This window comes from Camelus dromedarius, chromosome 12, assembly GCF_036321535.1.
Source record: "Camelus dromedarius isolate mCamDro1 chromosome 12, mCamDro1.pat, whole genome shotgun sequence".
Classification (NCBI taxonomy): Eukaryota; Metazoa; Chordata; class Mammalia; order Artiodactyla; family Camelidae; genus Camelus; species Camelus dromedarius.
Genome location: NC_087447.1, coordinates 6,348,087 through 6,365,070, shown reverse-complemented (window position 1 = coordinate 6,365,070; position 16,984 = coordinate 6,348,087). Strand labels below are relative to the sequence as shown.

General features: G+C 49.8%; 2 protein-coding genes and 1 long non-coding RNA gene across 5 annotated transcripts in view; 1 reads left to right on the top strand and 2 right to left on the bottom strand.

Annotated features, from left to right (window-relative positions):
* The window catches only part of LOC116152095 (uncharacterized), a 36,569-nt gene extending 34,139 nt beyond the window's left edge, over positions 1-2,430 (bottom strand). The window contains exon 1 of the long non-coding RNA XR_010383297.1: positions 2,331-2,430. This is a non-coding gene — a long non-coding RNA (uncharacterized LOC116152095). The remainder of the gene's footprint in view (positions 1-2,330) is intronic.
* SNX32 (sorting nexin 32) lies at positions 2,154-12,634 on the top strand. 3 transcript variants are annotated; one of them, XM_010995983.3, is made up of 13 exons: positions 2,439-2,619; positions 8,068-8,172; positions 8,566-8,676; positions 8,816-8,937; positions 9,128-9,251; positions 9,413-9,517; positions 9,710-9,815; positions 9,979-10,054; positions 10,276-10,315; positions 11,087-11,173; positions 11,295-11,454; positions 11,530-11,615; positions 11,939-12,634. In XM_010995983.3, the coding sequence occupies exons 1-13, from the start codon at positions 2,584-2,586 to the stop codon at positions 11,990-11,992; spliced, it is 1,212 nt and encodes a 403-aa protein (XP_010994285.1). In that variant the 5' UTR covers positions 2,439-2,583; the 3' UTR covers positions 11,993-12,634. The 3 variants fall into 3 exon arrangements, 2 of the variants coding, with proteins under 2 accessions (XP_031304342.1, XP_010994285.1); XM_031448482.2 differs by lacking the exon at positions 2,439-2,619 and adding an exon at positions 2,154-2,423 and having other exon boundaries at positions 9,976-10,054; positions 11,295-11,615; XR_010383296.1 differs by lacking the exons at positions 2,439-2,619; positions 11,295-11,454; positions 11,530-11,615; positions 11,939-12,634 and adding an exon at positions 2,154-2,423 and having other exon boundaries at positions 9,710-10,150; positions 11,087-11,130.
* Positions 12,635-13,362: 728 nt separating this feature from the next.
* Positions 13,363-16,984, bottom strand: CFL1 (cofilin 1). The gene is made up of 4 exons (XM_010995981.2): positions 16,829-16,984; positions 14,601-14,908; positions 14,250-14,326; positions 13,363-14,029 (listed from the first exon to the last, which is right to left on the bottom strand). Exons 1-4 carry the CDS (start codon positions 16,829-16,831, stop codon positions 13,917-13,919), a joined length of 501 nt encoding a protein of 166 aa, XP_010994283.1. The 5' UTR covers positions 16,832-16,984; the 3' UTR covers positions 13,363-13,916.

The following is a 16,984-nucleotide window of genomic DNA, read 5'->3' as shown; positions in this document are numbered from 1 at the left end:
GGAAGAGCAGTGAGGATAGGCCTGGTCCAGATATACAGGGCCCTGTGAGAGGCCTGTCCCATTAGATTGTAAAATCAGCTACGCGGGAGAAGTGGGTACAGACATAGTGAAGGAAAAACTTTAAAATCCAACAAACATAATCACTGTTATGGGATTTGGCTTCTTACTTTTTTCTTCACTTCTTTATTTTCTTATCTCTGCTCTGGCTTTTGTCACTTCGGAGCTCCTCATTTTTCTTTCAGACCCTCTTTCAGAAATTGTGTTCGTTTACTCCAGCCTGCATCTTCTTTCACAACCTTCATTCTCTATCCTTATCTGGCTGTAACTTCCCATTTTTCTCCCTATGCATTCTCCTACATCTCATAAACCCCATCATATGTTAAACTACATTCTTCTAGCCCATCCTAAATCCATTTCTCAAACCTTTCTCGACAAGCTCCTCAGTCACAGCTCTTCTCCAAGAAACCAACATCCACTTTTCCTCTATCAACACACTAATAAATCTTCTCTTTCTTTTCACAATGTTCCATTTCACTCTTTATCACTCTTCTTCACTTCCTTTGGTCCTGCTCTGTCTGCCTTCATTCCCAGTAACAATTCTCTTAAGCTCAGATGCTCTCCCTTCTCTCTCATATTTACCTTTTCCAGGTCAATAATGTTCTGCTTGGCTCTAATTTCTCCTTTTTGACTTGGCAATACTTCCCCTAGCTGCTTCTCTTTCCTTCTTTAGCTTAAATCCTTCATGTGCCTCCTTCATCAGTACCTTCCTCTGTAATCTCTTTCTCTTCCATAGAAACAGATTCATCAGTATTATCATTCCTTCCATCCAAGACATCCTCCTCAACCTCCACCCCTTCCTCAGTCTCTTCTAGCTCTTCATCAGTCTCCTCTACCCTTTCAGAAGGAATTTCCATCTCAGCATCAGTAATTTCTATCAATCTTTCATCACTAGTAACTTCTACCACTCTTTCAATTTTCTTTTCATTTATGCTCCCCATTCTTAAACCCTCCAGCTTCTCTCCACTAGTCCCCAGCTTCTCCCTACTGGATCCCAGCTTCTCTGCAATTGACCGATGTCTATCTCCAGTGGATCTCAAATCCTCTCCACTAGTCCCCAGCTTCTCTCCCCTGGATCCCCTCTTCTCTCCCCTAAACACCAGCTTCTCTCCACTCTGCCTTAGCCTCTCTCCACTGGACCTCAGATTCTCTCCACTTGACCTTAGCTTCTCTCTACTCAATCTCAGCTTCTCCACACTCGACCTCAGCTTCTCTCCACTTGAACTCAGCTTCTCTCCACTTGACCTCAGCTTCTCTCTACTCGATCTCAGCTTCTCCACACTCGACCTCAGCTTCTCTCCACTCAGCTTCTCTCCACTTGACCTCAGCTCCTCTTCATTGTGCCCTAGCTTATATCCTCGGGATCTCAAGTCCTCTCCACTGGTTTCCACTCCAGTGAACTTCAACCTCTCTTTAAACCCAGACCCTCGCCTAGACCCTGCATTCTCAGATTCAGCCCCTGTTTTGTGTCTCACGTCTTGCTTTCCCCCCACCTCCTTTGAGCTGTCTTTCCCCAAACCTGCTGAAGCCTGTAATGCACTTGCTACAGTGTGCACTCGTTTCACATCCATCCTCTCCTGACTCCGACCTAACTTTTCTCTCAAGACTGTCTTTCCCACATCTTCCAGTCTCCAGTACTCAGACTCAGGCTTCGGGTCCCACATCCTTGGCTTTTGCGTATTTCTAACCAGGAGCTCCATTCTCTTCCCAATCACAATGAGCCCGTTCCAAGGCATCCACAGTTTTTCTCGCATAATCTGCGCCCCTCTACTTCCTGGCTCCAGTTGCGACCGCCCGAGGACCCCAGCCTGGCTGAGGGCGCCCTGGCCGTGGGTCTTGTCGCGCCCCCTCGCTGCCCTGTGTGGCTTACCCCGCCACTCCCTCATGTTCCAGTAGGGAAATCCAAACGGAACCCGCTTGTCCACAGACAGCTCCTGCCCTCGTCCCTAGTCCGCCACCCCAACCCCGGCTCCCCATTCCCACCCCACCGCACCCTCCCACCCAGACCACTGGCCCATCGCCCCACCCACCGCCTGGAGGGCACGAGACTGGGCTAGTGCGCACGCGCAGACCGCGCGAGGCCGTTGGAAGGTGCGGCCCAGAGCGGCGGCTGGAGGGATTCAGCCAGCCTGGGGCGGGGGCTGACGGGACACGAGATGTCTGCGACCCTAGAGCCCCCACGAATCCAGCCCCTACGCCAATAGCCCATTCCTGGCCCTTTTAGTTCCGTGCTTCCCCTTAAAATGTGGGGCCTGGGCACACGAACGACAGACCTTACAGCCAATGGTGTCCCGCACCATAAATCTGGTATCCAATCAAAAGGCGAGGCTGCGAGGGCCCGGCGTGGGAACCACGCCCGACTTCAGGTGACTCTTTGGCAGGGAGGGGAGAGTGTCTCCATCAGCTGATAGGATCCCCATTCCAGTCCGTTCTTCGGGGCGAGTTACTGGGGACCAAGCTGCGGGAGCGTGCGGGCAGTGTGACCTGTCGCGGAATCTTTGCGTGCTGTAGTCGAGGAGGAGAGTGATGGAGGAGCATCAAGAGGCTGGGAAGGAGAGCAAGGTAGAGAAAGGATGCAACCCCCTCTGCCAACCTCCGCCTCACTCCATGATACCCAGTGATGCCCAATCAGGGAGTGGGGTGAGTGTGTGTGTGTGTGTGTGTGTGTGTGTGTGTGTGTGTGTGTGTGTGTGTGTGTGTGTTCGCGCTCACGCGTGAGCTAGAGAGAGAAGATACCTGAGACGGGGGGTTGGGCGCCTCTGTGGCATCTGCATGGGGACTGGTGAAGATGCCAAAGGAGGCAGGGTTTACCTTTGCCTTGACAGATGGAAAAGGACCTGTCACTCTTACTCCTTCCCTCCGCAAAATCGACGCATGCTGATTTGTTGGGGAAGAAGAGGGAAGGATGTTAGGGATTGAGAAAGGGCTTGAGTACCTTCCTCCTTTCCCAAGGTGAGGGGAATCCTCAGCACTAGTGGCTTCACATGTGTATCTGTATTCATATAATCGTAAGTCCATTCATTCTTCATTGTTTTCTCTTGACTTCATTTAACAAATAGTTTCTGAGCATCCTTGTGCCGAGGCTGATTGGGGCTGGACATACAGAGGTGCACACTTTTAGGGATTGGAGGCATATACCTGCGACTGAGGATAAGAATGCAGCAGCTATGGGCCATCTTTGAAGTCCCATCTTCTTCAAGCAGTTACCAAGCAGTGCAGGTCAGAGCAGAGATACTAAGCTGGAAGCAGACAGGAGCGTTGGGGCCTACTGCACCAATGAGCCAGACTGTTTGTTTTGTGTGTGCGTGTGTGTGTGTGTGTTGTGGGGTGTGGGCAGTTGGACAGAGGAAGATCCTGCCCTAGGGATGTCAGAGAAGCCAAGAAGTGAGGATTAGGGTTCAAGTGGAGTTTGGAGAGGTGAGAGGGGTTTTGAGACACAAAGTATGGAACAGAAGGCATCTGTTTCAATGTTTATGTTCATATTCATGGTTAAATTAGTTGATATATATAAAATGCTTAGAGCAGTGCCTGTCATATAGGAAGAGCAAATATGTTAGCTATTATATTATTATTATTGTTATCATGTGGGATGCTATGTATTCTGAGGATGTGCTGGGCTGTCAAACTAATGGGTGCACCCCCAACCTTTATAGGTGCCAGGCTGTCTGAAAGTCCACTCTTAGACCTTGTCCTCTAGAGTAAGCCATTGACTTCTCCAAGATTCTCCTTTAAATATAGAGAAAGGAAAATAATAATAAATGAGTATGTAAGTAAAAATATTGTAGAGGAGAAAATGAAATAATATAAAATACTTGACTGATCTAACAGAAGTCAAGAAAGAATGGATAAAGAAACAAAAGACAGATGGGACAAAGAGAAAACTAAAAGCAAGATGGCACGTTTATAGCCTACTATATCAGTAATTACAATGATGATGAATGGGCCAGACACTGCAATTAAAAAATAATTTCAGGTTGAATTTTTAAAAGACAACTGTATCCTGTTAAACAAGACATGCTTTATAAGGACACAGGAATACTGAAAAAAATAATGAAAAATAAACACTATGAGCAAACTAACCGAAAGAATGCTGGTGTGGCTTTATTAATTTCAGACAAAGTCAACTTTAAGATAAGAAAGAAGTATTACTAGAAATAAAGAGGGATATTTTATAATGATTAAATAATCAATTCAACAGCAAGATAGAACAGTCCTCAGTTTTATGCACCTAATAACATAGCTTCAAAATATGCAAAGTAAAAAATTACAGAATTAAAAGGAGAAATAGACAAACTTATAATTACATTTAGCGGTTTAACACAACTTTCAGTAAGTGTCAACAGACAAAAAAATCAGTAAACATTTAGAAAATTTTAAATAACATGATTAATCAACTTGATAATTGATCTGTGTAGAACTCTATACCCAACTACTGTAGAAAACACATTCTTTTCAACTGTACATGAAACATATAATGTATTTTGGTAAATACATTGCACTATAGAGAAAGTATCAACAAATTTTAAAATACTGAATTCATATAGAATGTGACCTCTGGCGGGGAAGTTATAGATCAGTGGTAGAGTGGGTGCTTAGCATGCACTAGGTCCTGGATTCAATCCCCAGTACCTCCATTAAAAAAAAATAAAACTAATTACCCCACCCCCACCCCCTAGAAAAGAATGTGATCTCTGATCCAGTAGAATCAACTAAGAATCAAAACAAAAAAGGAACTAGATTCTAAAGTATTTAAAAATTAACCAGCATACCTCTAAGTAATTCATAAGTCAAAGATATTATTATGGAAATTAGAAAAACTTTACAGAAATTATTTTGAAAAGATGACATATCAGAACTCATGAGATGCAGTTAAAGCAGTGTCTAAAGGGAAATTTATACCTCCAAATGCATATTTTTGGGGAAAAACAAGGTTGAAAAGTCAGTGATCTAATTTTAATCTCAAGAAGCTACATAAAGAGGAGCAAATTGAATCCAAGAAAGTAAAAGGAAAGAAATAAAAAAGAGCAGAAATCAATAAATAGAAGATAACTTTACATATAGAGAAAATCAATAATGCCAAAAATAATTTTTTGAAAATGTTAATAAAATTGATAAGCCTCTAGCAAGACTGATAAAAGAGAGAAAGAGCAGGAGGGAGACCAAGAGGGTGAAAGGAAGAAAACATTGATTACCAATATCAGGAATGCTAAAGGGCACATCACTGGAGATGCTTCAGACATTAAAGAGATAATAAGAGTGTTTAATAACAAACTTACGCCCACAAATTAGAGAATTAAGATGAAAAATAAACTCCTCGAAAAATGCAACTTACTGAACCTGAAATTAGAAGTAAAAAAATCTGAGTAGTCCTATGCCTATAATAGGAACTAAATCTGTAATTTAAAACTTTTCCAAAAATACCTAAGACCAGGTAACTTCACATGTGAGTTCTTTGAAGCATTAAAGGAAAATTAATATTATTCTTATATAAATTATTCCAAAAAGGAGAAATGGAGGGCACAATTCCAATTTATCTTAGTAGGACAACATAACCTTGATACAAAACCCATCAAGAGAAGATGGACGATGATGATGGTTGCATAACATTGTGAATTTACTTAATCCCACTGAACTGTTCACTTAACAATGGTTAAAATGGTAAATTTTATGTTATGTATATGTTAACACACACACATACACAAACCCATCAAGAACATTATAAGAAAGGAAATATATGGGTTACTATCTCTTGTGAACATGCAAAGATGCAAAGATCACAAATAAAATATTAAGTTGAATAAGCAATGTATAAAAAGACAATACGTCATGAGACAGGCCTTCTCTAAGGAATCCAAGGTGGTCTAATGTTTGAAAAATCAATCAATGAAATTCAGCACATACACAGAATAACAGGAAAATCTATATGATATCTAATAAAGGAAGGAAAAAAATCGATAAAACTCAAAACTTATTAAACCAAGCATAGAAGGGAGCCTCATTTACCTGATAGAGTATCTAAAAACATCTTCAGGATTAAATTTTCAATGCATTCCCTCTGAGATCAGGAACAAGCCAAGAATTTTCTTTATAACCATATCACCACTTTTGAATTGTACTGTTAAGTCCTAGCAAGTACAGTAAGGCAAAAAATAAAAGCTATGAAGCTATGAATAAAAGCTTGGAAAGGAAGTCATTATTTTAGATTATAGGATTGTATATATAGGGAATTCAAAAGAATCTACAAACTATTAAAAGTAGTAAGTAAACTTAGCAAGGTTCCTGGACACAAAGTACATATATAAAAATCAGTTGTGTGTTTCTATATTCTAGCAACAATTAGAAAATGAAATTTAAAAAATATAATTTAAAATATCAACAACAGCAAAAAAAAAAAATACCTAGGAGTAAATCTAACAAAAGATATGCAAAACCTCTACAGAGAAAACTGCAAACTGTTAACAGAAAAATTAAAGAAGACCTAACTGATTGGAAAGATATTCCACGTCCATGAATTGGAAAATTTAGTATCGTAAAAATGTCTGTCCTTCCCAAATTGATCCATAGTTCCAATGTAATCTCAATCAAATACCCACAAGTTTTTTTTCAGGTGGAAGTTAGCACACTGATTCTAAGATTTATGTTGAGATGCGAAGGATCTAAAATAGCCAAAATGATTTTGAAAAAGAACAAAGTTGATTCTATCTGATTTCAAGTTTGCTTATCAATTACAGTAATCAAGAGAGTGTGATATTATCAAAAGTATGACCATATACATCAGTGGAACAGAGAATACAGAACTGATCACACTTGGATCAATTGATCTTCTGCTAAAGTGTGCACCAAAGCAAATCAATAGTGAAAAGATAGTCTTTTTTAAACAGTGTTAAAATCACTGGATATTTAGATGACAAAAAGGAATCACAACCCATTCCTTTACACTGTATACAAATGAATTGAAAATGGATCATAGACCTAAATATTAATATGTAAAAATGGATCACAGACCTAAAACTAATTTCTACAAGGAAAAAAATAAGAGAATATCTTCATAGCCTTGGAGTAGGCATGTTCTTCAAGAGTACACAAAAATCCTTAACCACAAAAGGCTGATATATTGAACTTGTAAAATTATAAGCCATTAAGAGAGTGAAAAGGCAACCCACTGAGTAGAAGATATTGGCAAACATATAACTGACGAAGGGCTCGTCTTCAGAATATGTAAAGTGTTTCTACAAATCACTAAGAGAAAGATGATTAGATTTTATAAAGAGGACGGCAGGGAGGAGCAAAAGACTTGAATAGGCACTTTAAAAAAGAAGATATGAAAATGGCCAATAGGTACATAAGACAGTGTTCAAACTCATTCCTCACAATGCAAGTTAAAGCCGCAGTGCACTGTCACCGCACCTCCACCGGTGTGGCTGAAGTTGGAAATAGCTCAATGCAAGAACAAACTAGTAACTTGGTGCCTCACCGATCTTTTCACTTAGAGAAATACGAGTGCTTGGCCTACAAGTCAGGGCCTCTTGGCACTAAAAGTAGTGAATGGAATGGTCTCAGGACCCCCTCAAAACAGGTGGGAACATCTCATCCAACTCACTTTACACCTGGTGAAAGTGCACCTGAGGTAACCCCCTGGGAAGGGGTGGGCAGGTAGCTGAGGAAGTGCCTGGGGTTTGGAACAGAGAAACTCTGTTCAGATCTGGTCTGGACACTTTGCAGCCGTATAATCTTGGACAAGTTATTTTCTCTCTCTGGTGGTCTCAGAGCCCAGGCCTATAAAATGGGGAGAATTCTGCCTACTTCAGAGGATGGAAGGGTGAGAAAGTGTAACAGTAAAGCCATGAGCAGTGACTTCTCAGGATCCCTCTGGGGGTAGCCAGCTGGTGACCCCAGCTGTGTGGTGGAAGTGATGCCACTGAGGTGGGTTCCACAGGAGGACCAGAGCTTGTGGCGAGGTTGGGCAAAGGGGCAGTGGTCAGTCTTGTCAGGGGCCCCCTTACCCCACAGCCTTCCTGCATCTCAGCGGATCTGCCGGGAGACAGCTCCTTGTGGGTGGAGATCTCTGATGCAGTCAGCGAACGGGACAAGGTGAAATTCACTGTTCAAACCAAGGTGAGGCTGCTTGGGGAGAAAGGGGGTGGTTCAGATGGCTGCCAGTGGAGGCTTCCGGGGCCTGATGAGCCTGCTCCCCTTAGCTTCTGCTCAGCTGGGGGGCAGATGCCAACACAGCCTTGGGCCCTGTTCCTCAACCTAGCTCTTGCCCCCTGGCCCTCTGAGAAAGTGGGCATCTTGTCTAGTCTCTGAAAACCTTTGCCTAAGGCTCCAAATCCTAACCATCCCCTGTCCACCATCCTGAGGGAAATCACGTACACTTGACTCCCAACTTGGGCCTCACCTGGGATGTGGCATTGGGGAGGCCCCAAAGTGGGTGTCCAGGAAGCTTGAGGGGTGGAGGTTTTGGAGAGGGGAGAAGAGACACCTCAACACAGGCTTCCCGGCTTTCAGAGCTGCCTCCCTCACTTCGCCCAGACCGAGTTCTCAGTCGTGCGGCAGCACGAGGAGTTCATCTGGCTGCACGATGCCTTCGTGGAGAATGAGGAGTACGCCGGCCTCATTGTGAGGAGGGGCCGGTGGGCCGGGTGGCAGGGTCACTGGGCACTTGGGTGAGGAGGAAGGTCGGGCCAGGCTTCAGGGTGCGGGGTCATGGCCATCTCGACAATGAGAGGCCTCCCAGCTCTGTCCCTCCTTTGAGCAGATACCTCCAGCCCCTCCAAGGCCAGACTTTGAGGCTTCAAGGGAAAAACTGCAGAAGTTGGGTGAGGGGGACAGCTGTGTCACACGGGAGGAGTTTGCCAAAATGAAGCAGGAGCTGGAAGCGTGAGTGCCACTTCCCTTCCTTGTCTGTGACAAAGCCCTGGCCCCAGCTGGGGAACCCCAGTATTTTGCCCCTGACTCTCCCCTATGGGTGCTTAGAGACCGTGCTCCTAACCCCAGGGCTGCTGAGGGGGAAGAGAGCAGGGTGATCAGAGCCCAAGAGGGCCCTTGAGCAGCCTGCCATTCTCTGCAGGGAGTACCTGGCTATCTTTAAGAAGACAGTTGCAATGCATGAAGTCTTTCTGCAGCGCCTGGCAGCCCACCCCACCCTGCGACAAGACCACAATTTCTCTGTCTTTTTGGAATATGGCCAGGATGTGAGCCTGGCAGGAGACCTGGGGTCACCCCTGGGGGTGGAGGGGCAGGGCTCTAAGTGGGCCCAAGCCTCCATCTCTTCAGCTCTGCCAGTGGCATGTGCCTGGGGCGGGAGGTGCAGATGCCCACCCTGACATCATTACCCTCTCCACGCATGCCTCAGCTGAGAGTCCGAGGAAAGAACAGGAAGGAGCTTCTTGGGGGGTTTCTGAGGAATATCGTGAAGTCTGCAGATGAAGCCCTCATCACTGGCATGTCTGGGCTCAAGGTGACTCCCGGGGCCCCTCTCTGGATGCAACCCAGGGCCTCAAGTCCACAGCAAACACTGAGGCCCAGGGTGGCAGTGGGAGGGAAGCCACTGGTGGGGCCTAGCCTAGACGGAGATTTGCCATCCCTGGGTGTCTGTGGCTGACATGTTCCCGGTGACTTGGTGTAAGTGGGTCCTGTCTGGCTCCCTTAGGAGGTGGATGACTTCTTTGAGCATGAGAGGACCTTCCTGCTGGAGTACCACATCCGCATCCAGGATGCCTGCCTGCAGGCAGACCGAGTCATACACTTTCACAAGAGTACGCAGGGCCCGAGGGGCCCTGGATCTCCCACCCCCTCTCCCCAGTGGTCCTACTCCCTGGGGGGAGAAGAGAACAGAAATGCCCGGTGTCTGTCTGAGGCCACAGACACCAGGGATGGGGCTTGGCGTGCAGACTCTGATAGAGGGCTTTTCCCCAGCAGGCCTGGCAGAGGGTTTTAACCCTATCTCGGCTGCACTGAACAGTCTAGGAACACAGGAAGTCAACCAGCTAAAGACGTGAGGACTCCTCACCCACCCTGCTCTCTTTCTATGCCTGTAATACTGTGTCTGCCCATGAAGGGTCACTCTGTGGAAGCCTACTATCAGCTCCAGGTGGGAGGTGCAGAAGCTCCTGTTAGGCTTTGGGAGAGAAAGGTTTCCCCAAGAGAGGCCTGAAGGAAGAGAGGCTTTAAGCCCCACTAAGATCCCTGCCCTAACTCCTGCCCTCTGCCTCCTAGGAGCTTCCTCAAATTGGCAGAGCTCTTTGAACGGTTAAGGGTGAGTACTGCCTTCTGTGTTGAAAGGCCACCCAATGATCCATTGCAGGGAAGAGCGTCTGAGGAGAGGGGAAAGCTCCAGGTTCATTTTTGAATGTTCAGTGGTAACTTGGGCCTAGTGATGCCCTGACTCACTCTCCAGGATAGTTTACTAAGAGGTGGAGTGAAGACAGGGATCCAGCCTCAAGTGTGTGTCGTAAAGGAGGAGGTGGTGGCAGCCGGGCTGGCGAGGCACACACAAGGACGTGCCACGTGCCTCTGCCAGACTGTGCTATGCTGCCAACATCCTTCCCCAGGCACACTCTTCCTAAACTCTTCTCCAAGAAAGTCACTGGAGTGTGTCAATCTTTCTAAAATGTCTGTTGGATTCCACCTCTTCCCTGCTCAAGGCCCTTCAGTGACCTTGCCCCTTCCAGAAATTACCCAAGACACAAAGCCCAAAGTCCTTAGCTTGCATTTTGGACCTTTTGCAGTCTGGCCACTGCCATCCAAGTGCCCCCCACCCGCCCAATTAGGGTTCCCTGAAAAACATATCAGGGCTTGCCACACCTGCAAAGCCTTTGGCTGTTGTCTAATCCCTACTCAACCCCCAAGATCCAGATCAGATGCCACCTCCTTTGTGAAGCCTTCCTCAGTCTGCTCCCCTGAATGTCAGGGTTTCACCTAGAGTGGCTGTCAAGTGACCCTGCTGGATGTTTAGATGAACAGCAGCACCCCAGCCCTTAGCTGCCCCTCTGCTAGCTCCCTCCCCAGCTTCCACCTTCCTGTTCAGAAACTAGAGAGCCGAGTGGTTTCTGATGAGGACCTGAAGCTGTCGGATTTGCTGAGATACTACATGCGAGACTCACAGGCAGCCAAGGTGAGAGGTGGCCCCAGAGCAGACCTCAGGGCTGGAGGCCAGTGGGACTGCAGCCACCAGGGAGGGCAGGCAGGCAGGTGAGGGCTGTGGGCCAGTGATCCTGCGCCCCTGCCGACCCCAGGACTTGCTGTACCGGCGGCTGCGGGCACTGGCTGACTACGAGAATGCCAACAAGGCCCTGGACAAGGCACGTACCAGGAACCGGGAGGTGCGGACCGCGGAGAGCCACCAGCAACTGTGCTGCCAACGCTTTGAACGTCTCTCTGACTCAGCCAAGCAGGGTAAGCCCCACAGCCCTGGAGCCCCTGCCTGTAGGCTGCCTACCCTGCCAGGGTCCCTCTTCCTCTCCTCTCCAGAGCTCATGGACTTCAAGTCCCGCCGCATTTCCTCCTTCCGCAAGAACCTCATCGAGCTGGCAGAGCTGGAGCTCAAACACGCTAAGGTGAGCCCTGCAGCATTGTTGAGCCCTCTTGCTGTCTTCCTGGCTTCCCACACCTGGGTCTCTAGGTTCTTATCAAGTGTCTTGGAGCATAGGGCGGTGGGGGGAGGGTGCTGAGGGGAGGTTAGTAAGCCACAAGCAGCCCTAACTGTTCAGGGCCACGGTTCCCCAACTTGGGCCAAGACCCTTCCCTTATCATCAGTATGAGGCTTCCTTAAATGCTAGCTGTTATTGCTGAGGACAGGGATGTGGAGAGGGGACAGAAGGTGTGGAAAGAGCAGCAGGATGGCAGCAGATGGGACATCAAGAACCTGTCTCCTCTGCAGGCCAGCACCCTGCTTCTCCGGAACACCCTTGTCATCCTCAAGGGGGAGCCTTAGAGCCTGCTCTGGGATCTTTAGGGACAAAAGTCCCCCAGACTCCCCACCCCAGGAGCCACTAGTCATGCCCCATGACCTCTCAGGGGAAGCCCCACCCCACCCCAAGGTGCCAGGCCCTGTAAGAGAACAGGGCCACTTGGGCACTGTGTTTGGCCACAGGTAAGCAGAGCCACAAACCTCCCTCCCTAGGGGCTGAGGGACAGCCTCCACCCACCTCTGGCCCATTTGTTTCCAGCCTGTTCACAAATAAAAAGCCTGGATTTGTAGCAAGGAGGCCTGCTTGTCCTCACTTCCTGTGGCTCCAGGGCCACCAGGTACATCCTCTACCAGGGCACCATGGTAGAAACCCCATCTTGGGGGTGCACTACAGCTCTGTCTTCAGCCATTTTCCAGTGTCAGAGACTCTCTACAGGAAGGTAGAAGACCTAGCACTTGGAACCTGGGAGCAGTCTTCAAGGTGTGCAACCACCCCCATAAACCCTGGCACAGACCACACATAAACCTCAACGCCCATTTTCTGATGGAACTACCCCCATCCTGCCTCCCTCCCAGAGATACTGGCAAGCTCCCAAGAACTAAGGAACCAGCTCTAACTCCAGGCTTTCTTAGTTGACTGGGAGGAGAGGTATAAACCCTGTATTACTACCCCTAGGGCAAAGATGCCTTTATCTGCTAGGCAGGTGAAAGCCCAAAGTACAGGCTGGAAAGAGCCCTCAGCGATGCTGGCAAAAGGCTTGGGGCTCCAGCCAACACCCTCTTGGTTACACACGGGAAGGTGGGGCCCAAGACACCTGGGTCTGAAGTCCTGGGCTCCACCTGGCTAGCCCCACCCTGGACTCCAGCCACATCTGCAGAAGGCCAAAGGCTCAACCTGCTTCTGACTCACTGTAGCCACTGGACTCATCCCTCATAAATGAGTCAGCCATCCAGCAAAGAACGCAGAGAAAAGACCAGAGAATATCGAAGGTGGAGAAAAAGAGGCAACTAGTAACTTGCAGTCTCACAGCCCACATCTGGGCAAAGCTGAGCAGGTAATCGGAGAATGGGCCTCACTATACTGGTGCCCACCTTGATCAAAGCAACAGAAGAAAGCAGCTCAGGCATTAAGCCCTTCTGTTCAAGGAACCCCTGCAGCCAGTGGCAAACACTCCCTGGCTCAGCTACCTCCTAAACAGCCAGTCTGGCACCGACTTTGGCACCAGAATACAAACAGTGCAAACTATCAAAAGGGAGGCTCAGTCACTGGGGCCAAGTGAATCTGTGGGGGCTGGATGGAGGTAGGGTACAGAGAAGAGATGCTGCTCATTCTCCCAGCCACCACTGCCCCCCACCCCACCAAGGTCCCTTGGGTCCCAACCTTGAAACAAACATCCCATTAGTGAGCCATTTTATTGTTGTGTGTTTTTCTTTTTCTTTTTTTAATTGAAGGTCCCTTACTGGTCCTGCTTCCATGAGTGGCTGTGACCAGGGGAAAAGGGGAGGGGAATCAGGCGGCGTGGGGAGGGGTCATCTCCACAACATTCCATTTATACACAGAACTAAACAGACAAGCACAGAGTCACTATTGCGGTTAGAAATTGGCAGCATGGGAAAGGAGAGGAACACGTGGGGAATTGGGCTGTCGTTAAAAAAAATACAGGCCCCCCCAAACAGGGGTGCCTGGGGGGAACTTGGTCTGCATCAACCCAAGAGGAATCAGAAGATCAAAAGCGGTTTGGGAAGGCCAGAACCTTCAGGGGTGGAGGAAGGAGGAGGAGGAAGGTCCAGGGGGTGAGGGGGCTGTTTGGCAACTGGGGTGAAGGGACTGTCCTCCCCCTGCTGGGATCCCCCCAGCCCCTCTGGTCTGGCAGGAAGGGGGCAGCTTGTAACCCCCGTGGGCAGGTCTGGGGCTGCCAGATGCTCCAGGCAGGGGGTTGGAGGGGGCTCACAAAGGCTTGCCCTCCAGGGAGATGACGGCGCTGCCCCCCAGCTTCTCAGCTAGGGTGCAGCGGTCCTTGACCTCCTCATAGCAGTTTGCTTGTAATTCATGCTTGATCCCTGTGGAGAAGAAGGAAGAGCATCTGTAAGGAGGAGGCACTGGGCTGGGGGTGGGAGGTGTGGCTGGGAAGGAGCCAGTCAGAACAGATGGAAGGGACTAGGCTCTCCTCCAGCAGGCACGGGAGAGGAGAGGGAGGGATCTTCTTTATCATGCTATGCACTCCAGCCTGCAGCCAACGCCTGAGCAGAAAGGAGGGGCACCACCAATGCTGGCCCTTACCTGTCAGCTTCTTCTTGATGGCATCCTTGGAGCTGGCATAGATCATTTTGCTCTTGAGGGGTGCACACTCAGGGGCCCTAGAGGGAAAGAGTGAGACAACTGGCAGCAAAGCCCACTCCTCCAAGTCTAGCAAGTGCCCTCAAGTGTACATGACTTCCAGAAGCCCCTGAAATGGCCCTTAGCACTCAAGCTTTTATCAAGTTCCTCATTGACAAGAGTTCTGTTACAATGTCCTCCCCAAATGCACACCTTTGGGTTAACCAGGAGCCACAGACCTTCCTGTCCTGAGAAGGGGGTGTGGGACAGAGCTACGGCAGGTGACAGGAGAAGGTGCCTACAAGAGGAGCTTACCAGAAGATAAACACCAGGTCTTCCTTCTTGCTCTCCTTGGTCTCATAGGTGGCGTCGTAGAGGGCGTAGCGACAGTCCTTGTCTGGCAGCATCTTGACAAAGGTGGCATAGGGGTCGTCTACAGTCTGGCCCACATCACCTACCAGGATCTCCTTGCCCTCCTCCAAGATGATGTTCTTCTTGTCCTCACTCAGGCAGAAGAGCACGGCCTTCTTGCGCTTCTTCACCTCCTCTGGTGTCGACGACTTACGCACCTTCATGTCATTGAACACCTTGATGACGCCATCAGAGACAGCCACACCGGAGGCCTAGAGGGCGAGCCATATGTACCTCATAAGGAAAAGGTTTCTGGGACTTGCCCTGATGTTCATCCTTTGCTTTCTTAGAAGTTCTGTCTGGATGCTAACAAGGATAATCCCCAGCCCCAAGAGATCATTAATCCCCTTCCAAGACTGTCACTATTTCCCCACCCAAGTCACTGTCAAAGGACCAGATGTGACACAACCCCAGAATAGCACAGACAAGATCTTTGATCTCATAATTCAACATCATTCCTCCCCACCCCAACATCCTGCAGCCTAGAAATTGAAGGCCTCTGAGAAACAGAGCCTTGGCCAAGATGTGAGTCCAGAACTAAAAAAAACAAAAAACAAAAAAACAAACAAACAAAAAAAAACCCAGACTACTGGCGCGTTTCCTATTCACAGAATTCAGTATCAGCTTCTGCATAAAGTGCTGAATCAGAACTTCAGATAATAGAAGAGAACCCAGACACCCAGATCACAATCACCTCTAGGAGAGAACCAGGACCCCACAACCCTAGATGGGACACCAACGGTGCTCAACAGTTCCAGCAAGGCCATCAGAACCATTTAGTGCTGTTATTACAGAAAGTATCCTCTCCTCTACTGGGATCTTTCTGAACCAAAGCAGGAACCACAAACCTCTAATTAAGGCCCTACCTGACAACTCCCCGTTCACAGGGAAAAATGCAGGACCCAAACGTGGCTGATACAAGTTAGCAGTCGAAATTCAAGGGCCCACAGTCCTTGAGGGCTCTTTAAACTTATATTGTGGGTCGTGTTGGAGGACACCCTAGCCAGGAGTGAAATCTGCCCCCGCTCCCGGAACTGCAGAGGAAGCCGGCCACGTGATCGAGCCGCTTCCGGAGTAGGCGGGGAAAGGAGACCGGCTATACTCAGGGCCTCCCCGAGAAAAACCCGTACCCAGAGGCAGCAGCACCTCCAAGGCCTCAACCCCAAGGAATCACCTTTAGGGACCAACTTATCACTCCCCTCTGCTGCGGGCCCGGACAAGTTACACAATCTTCGGCTCTTGCAGCCGTCAAGCCGAACACAGGGGGCGGGGTGGTTTCCGGGCGGTGTCCGCCTGGGTCACTTCCCTAAACTCGGCTCCACCCTCAGGCCCCATCCGGGAAAGCCGACGGCTCCGCTTGTCCAGGGCTTGGGGCCCAGCAGCCAGGCCTGAGCTTGTGCGCACGCGCCGGCCGACAGCGCCGTTCCAGCCTTTCCCGGGTGTACTCGGCGGAGAACCCAACTCGCCTTATCCGCTCGCTCGCTCCCGAGTACGGCCGTGGTCTCTGCGGTGTCCACTCGGTGCTGGACAGTGCAAGCCCCTAATCCCAGACGCCTGCGCTCGAACCCAAACACCCCCGCATCCCCGCTAGCCGCCGCCCCCGCCCTTCGCGGGCATCCCTGCCACCTGCTCTCGAGACAGACCCGTCTGCGAGGGAGGGTGACGCGGAGACAGGAACAGCCCTTGGGTGGGGCGCGCGCGCCGAGACCGCTCGCGCGCTTTTCCTTCGCCGCCCCCGGGCCAAGTTAGGATGCCGCGTGCTCCCGTCGAGCGCGCGCCCTCGTGAACTGACTCGCTTCGACCCCGCCGCGGCGCGCGCCACCGGCTGCTCCGCCAAGGGCGGGCGCGCGCGTACCCTGGACCCCTCCCCCACGGCCGGTGTCCGCGCGAGCGCCACGGTGGGGGAAGGGAAGGGAGTCCAGGGGGCGCGCGAGCGACGTCCGAGCCAGCCCTCACCGGCGCCCGCGGGGGCGCACGCGCGTCCCGGCGCCGCCCGCCCCTTAGCACGAGACCCTCATCTCGCCCGGGGAGCTGGGGGAGGGGGTGCCGACGTCGCTCTCCTGTTCCCTCCCGCGCGCGCAGACGATCGACTGGCAGCCGCCTCCCCTCCGGCGCCGTGGCCTGCCGCTCACCATGTTTCCGGAAACGAAAAGGAGATAGCAAGGCGAGCCAAAAAGACAAGAGCCGCTGCAGCTGCTGCCGGGATCCGACTGAACGCGGCCTCTCCCGGCCCCTTCCGTTTAGTATGAGCCGCACAATGAGGGGCGGGGCTGGCTTCCGGCGCTCCC

What these genes read in the sequence shown, in the direction of transcription:
- SNX32 (XM_031448482.2), top strand. Translation starts at nt 2,301, where the DNA reads ATGTGGGGCCTGGGCACACGAACGACAGACCTTACAGCCAATGGTGTC. An exon ending in GGAACCACGCCCGACTTCAG is followed by an intron (nt 2,424 to 8,067) that starts GTGACTCTTTGG and finishes CTTACCCCACAG; the next exon opens with CCTTCCTGCATCTCAGCGGA. An exon ending in CTGGCATGTCTGGGCTCAAG is followed by an intron (nt 9,518 to 9,709) that starts GTGACTCCCGGG and finishes TGGCTCCCTTAG; the next exon opens with GAGGTGGATGACTTCTTTGA.
- CFL1 (XM_010995981.2), bottom strand. An exon ending in GACCTGGTGTTTATCTTCTG is followed by an intron (nt 14,327 to 14,600) that starts GTAAGCTCCTCT and finishes CTTTCCCTCTAG; the next exon opens with GGCCCCTGAGTGTGCACCCC. An exon ending in CATCAAGAAGAAGCTGACAG is followed by an intron (nt 14,030 to 14,249) that starts GTAAGGGCCAGC and finishes TCTTCTCCACAG; the next exon opens with GGATCAAGCATGAATTACAA.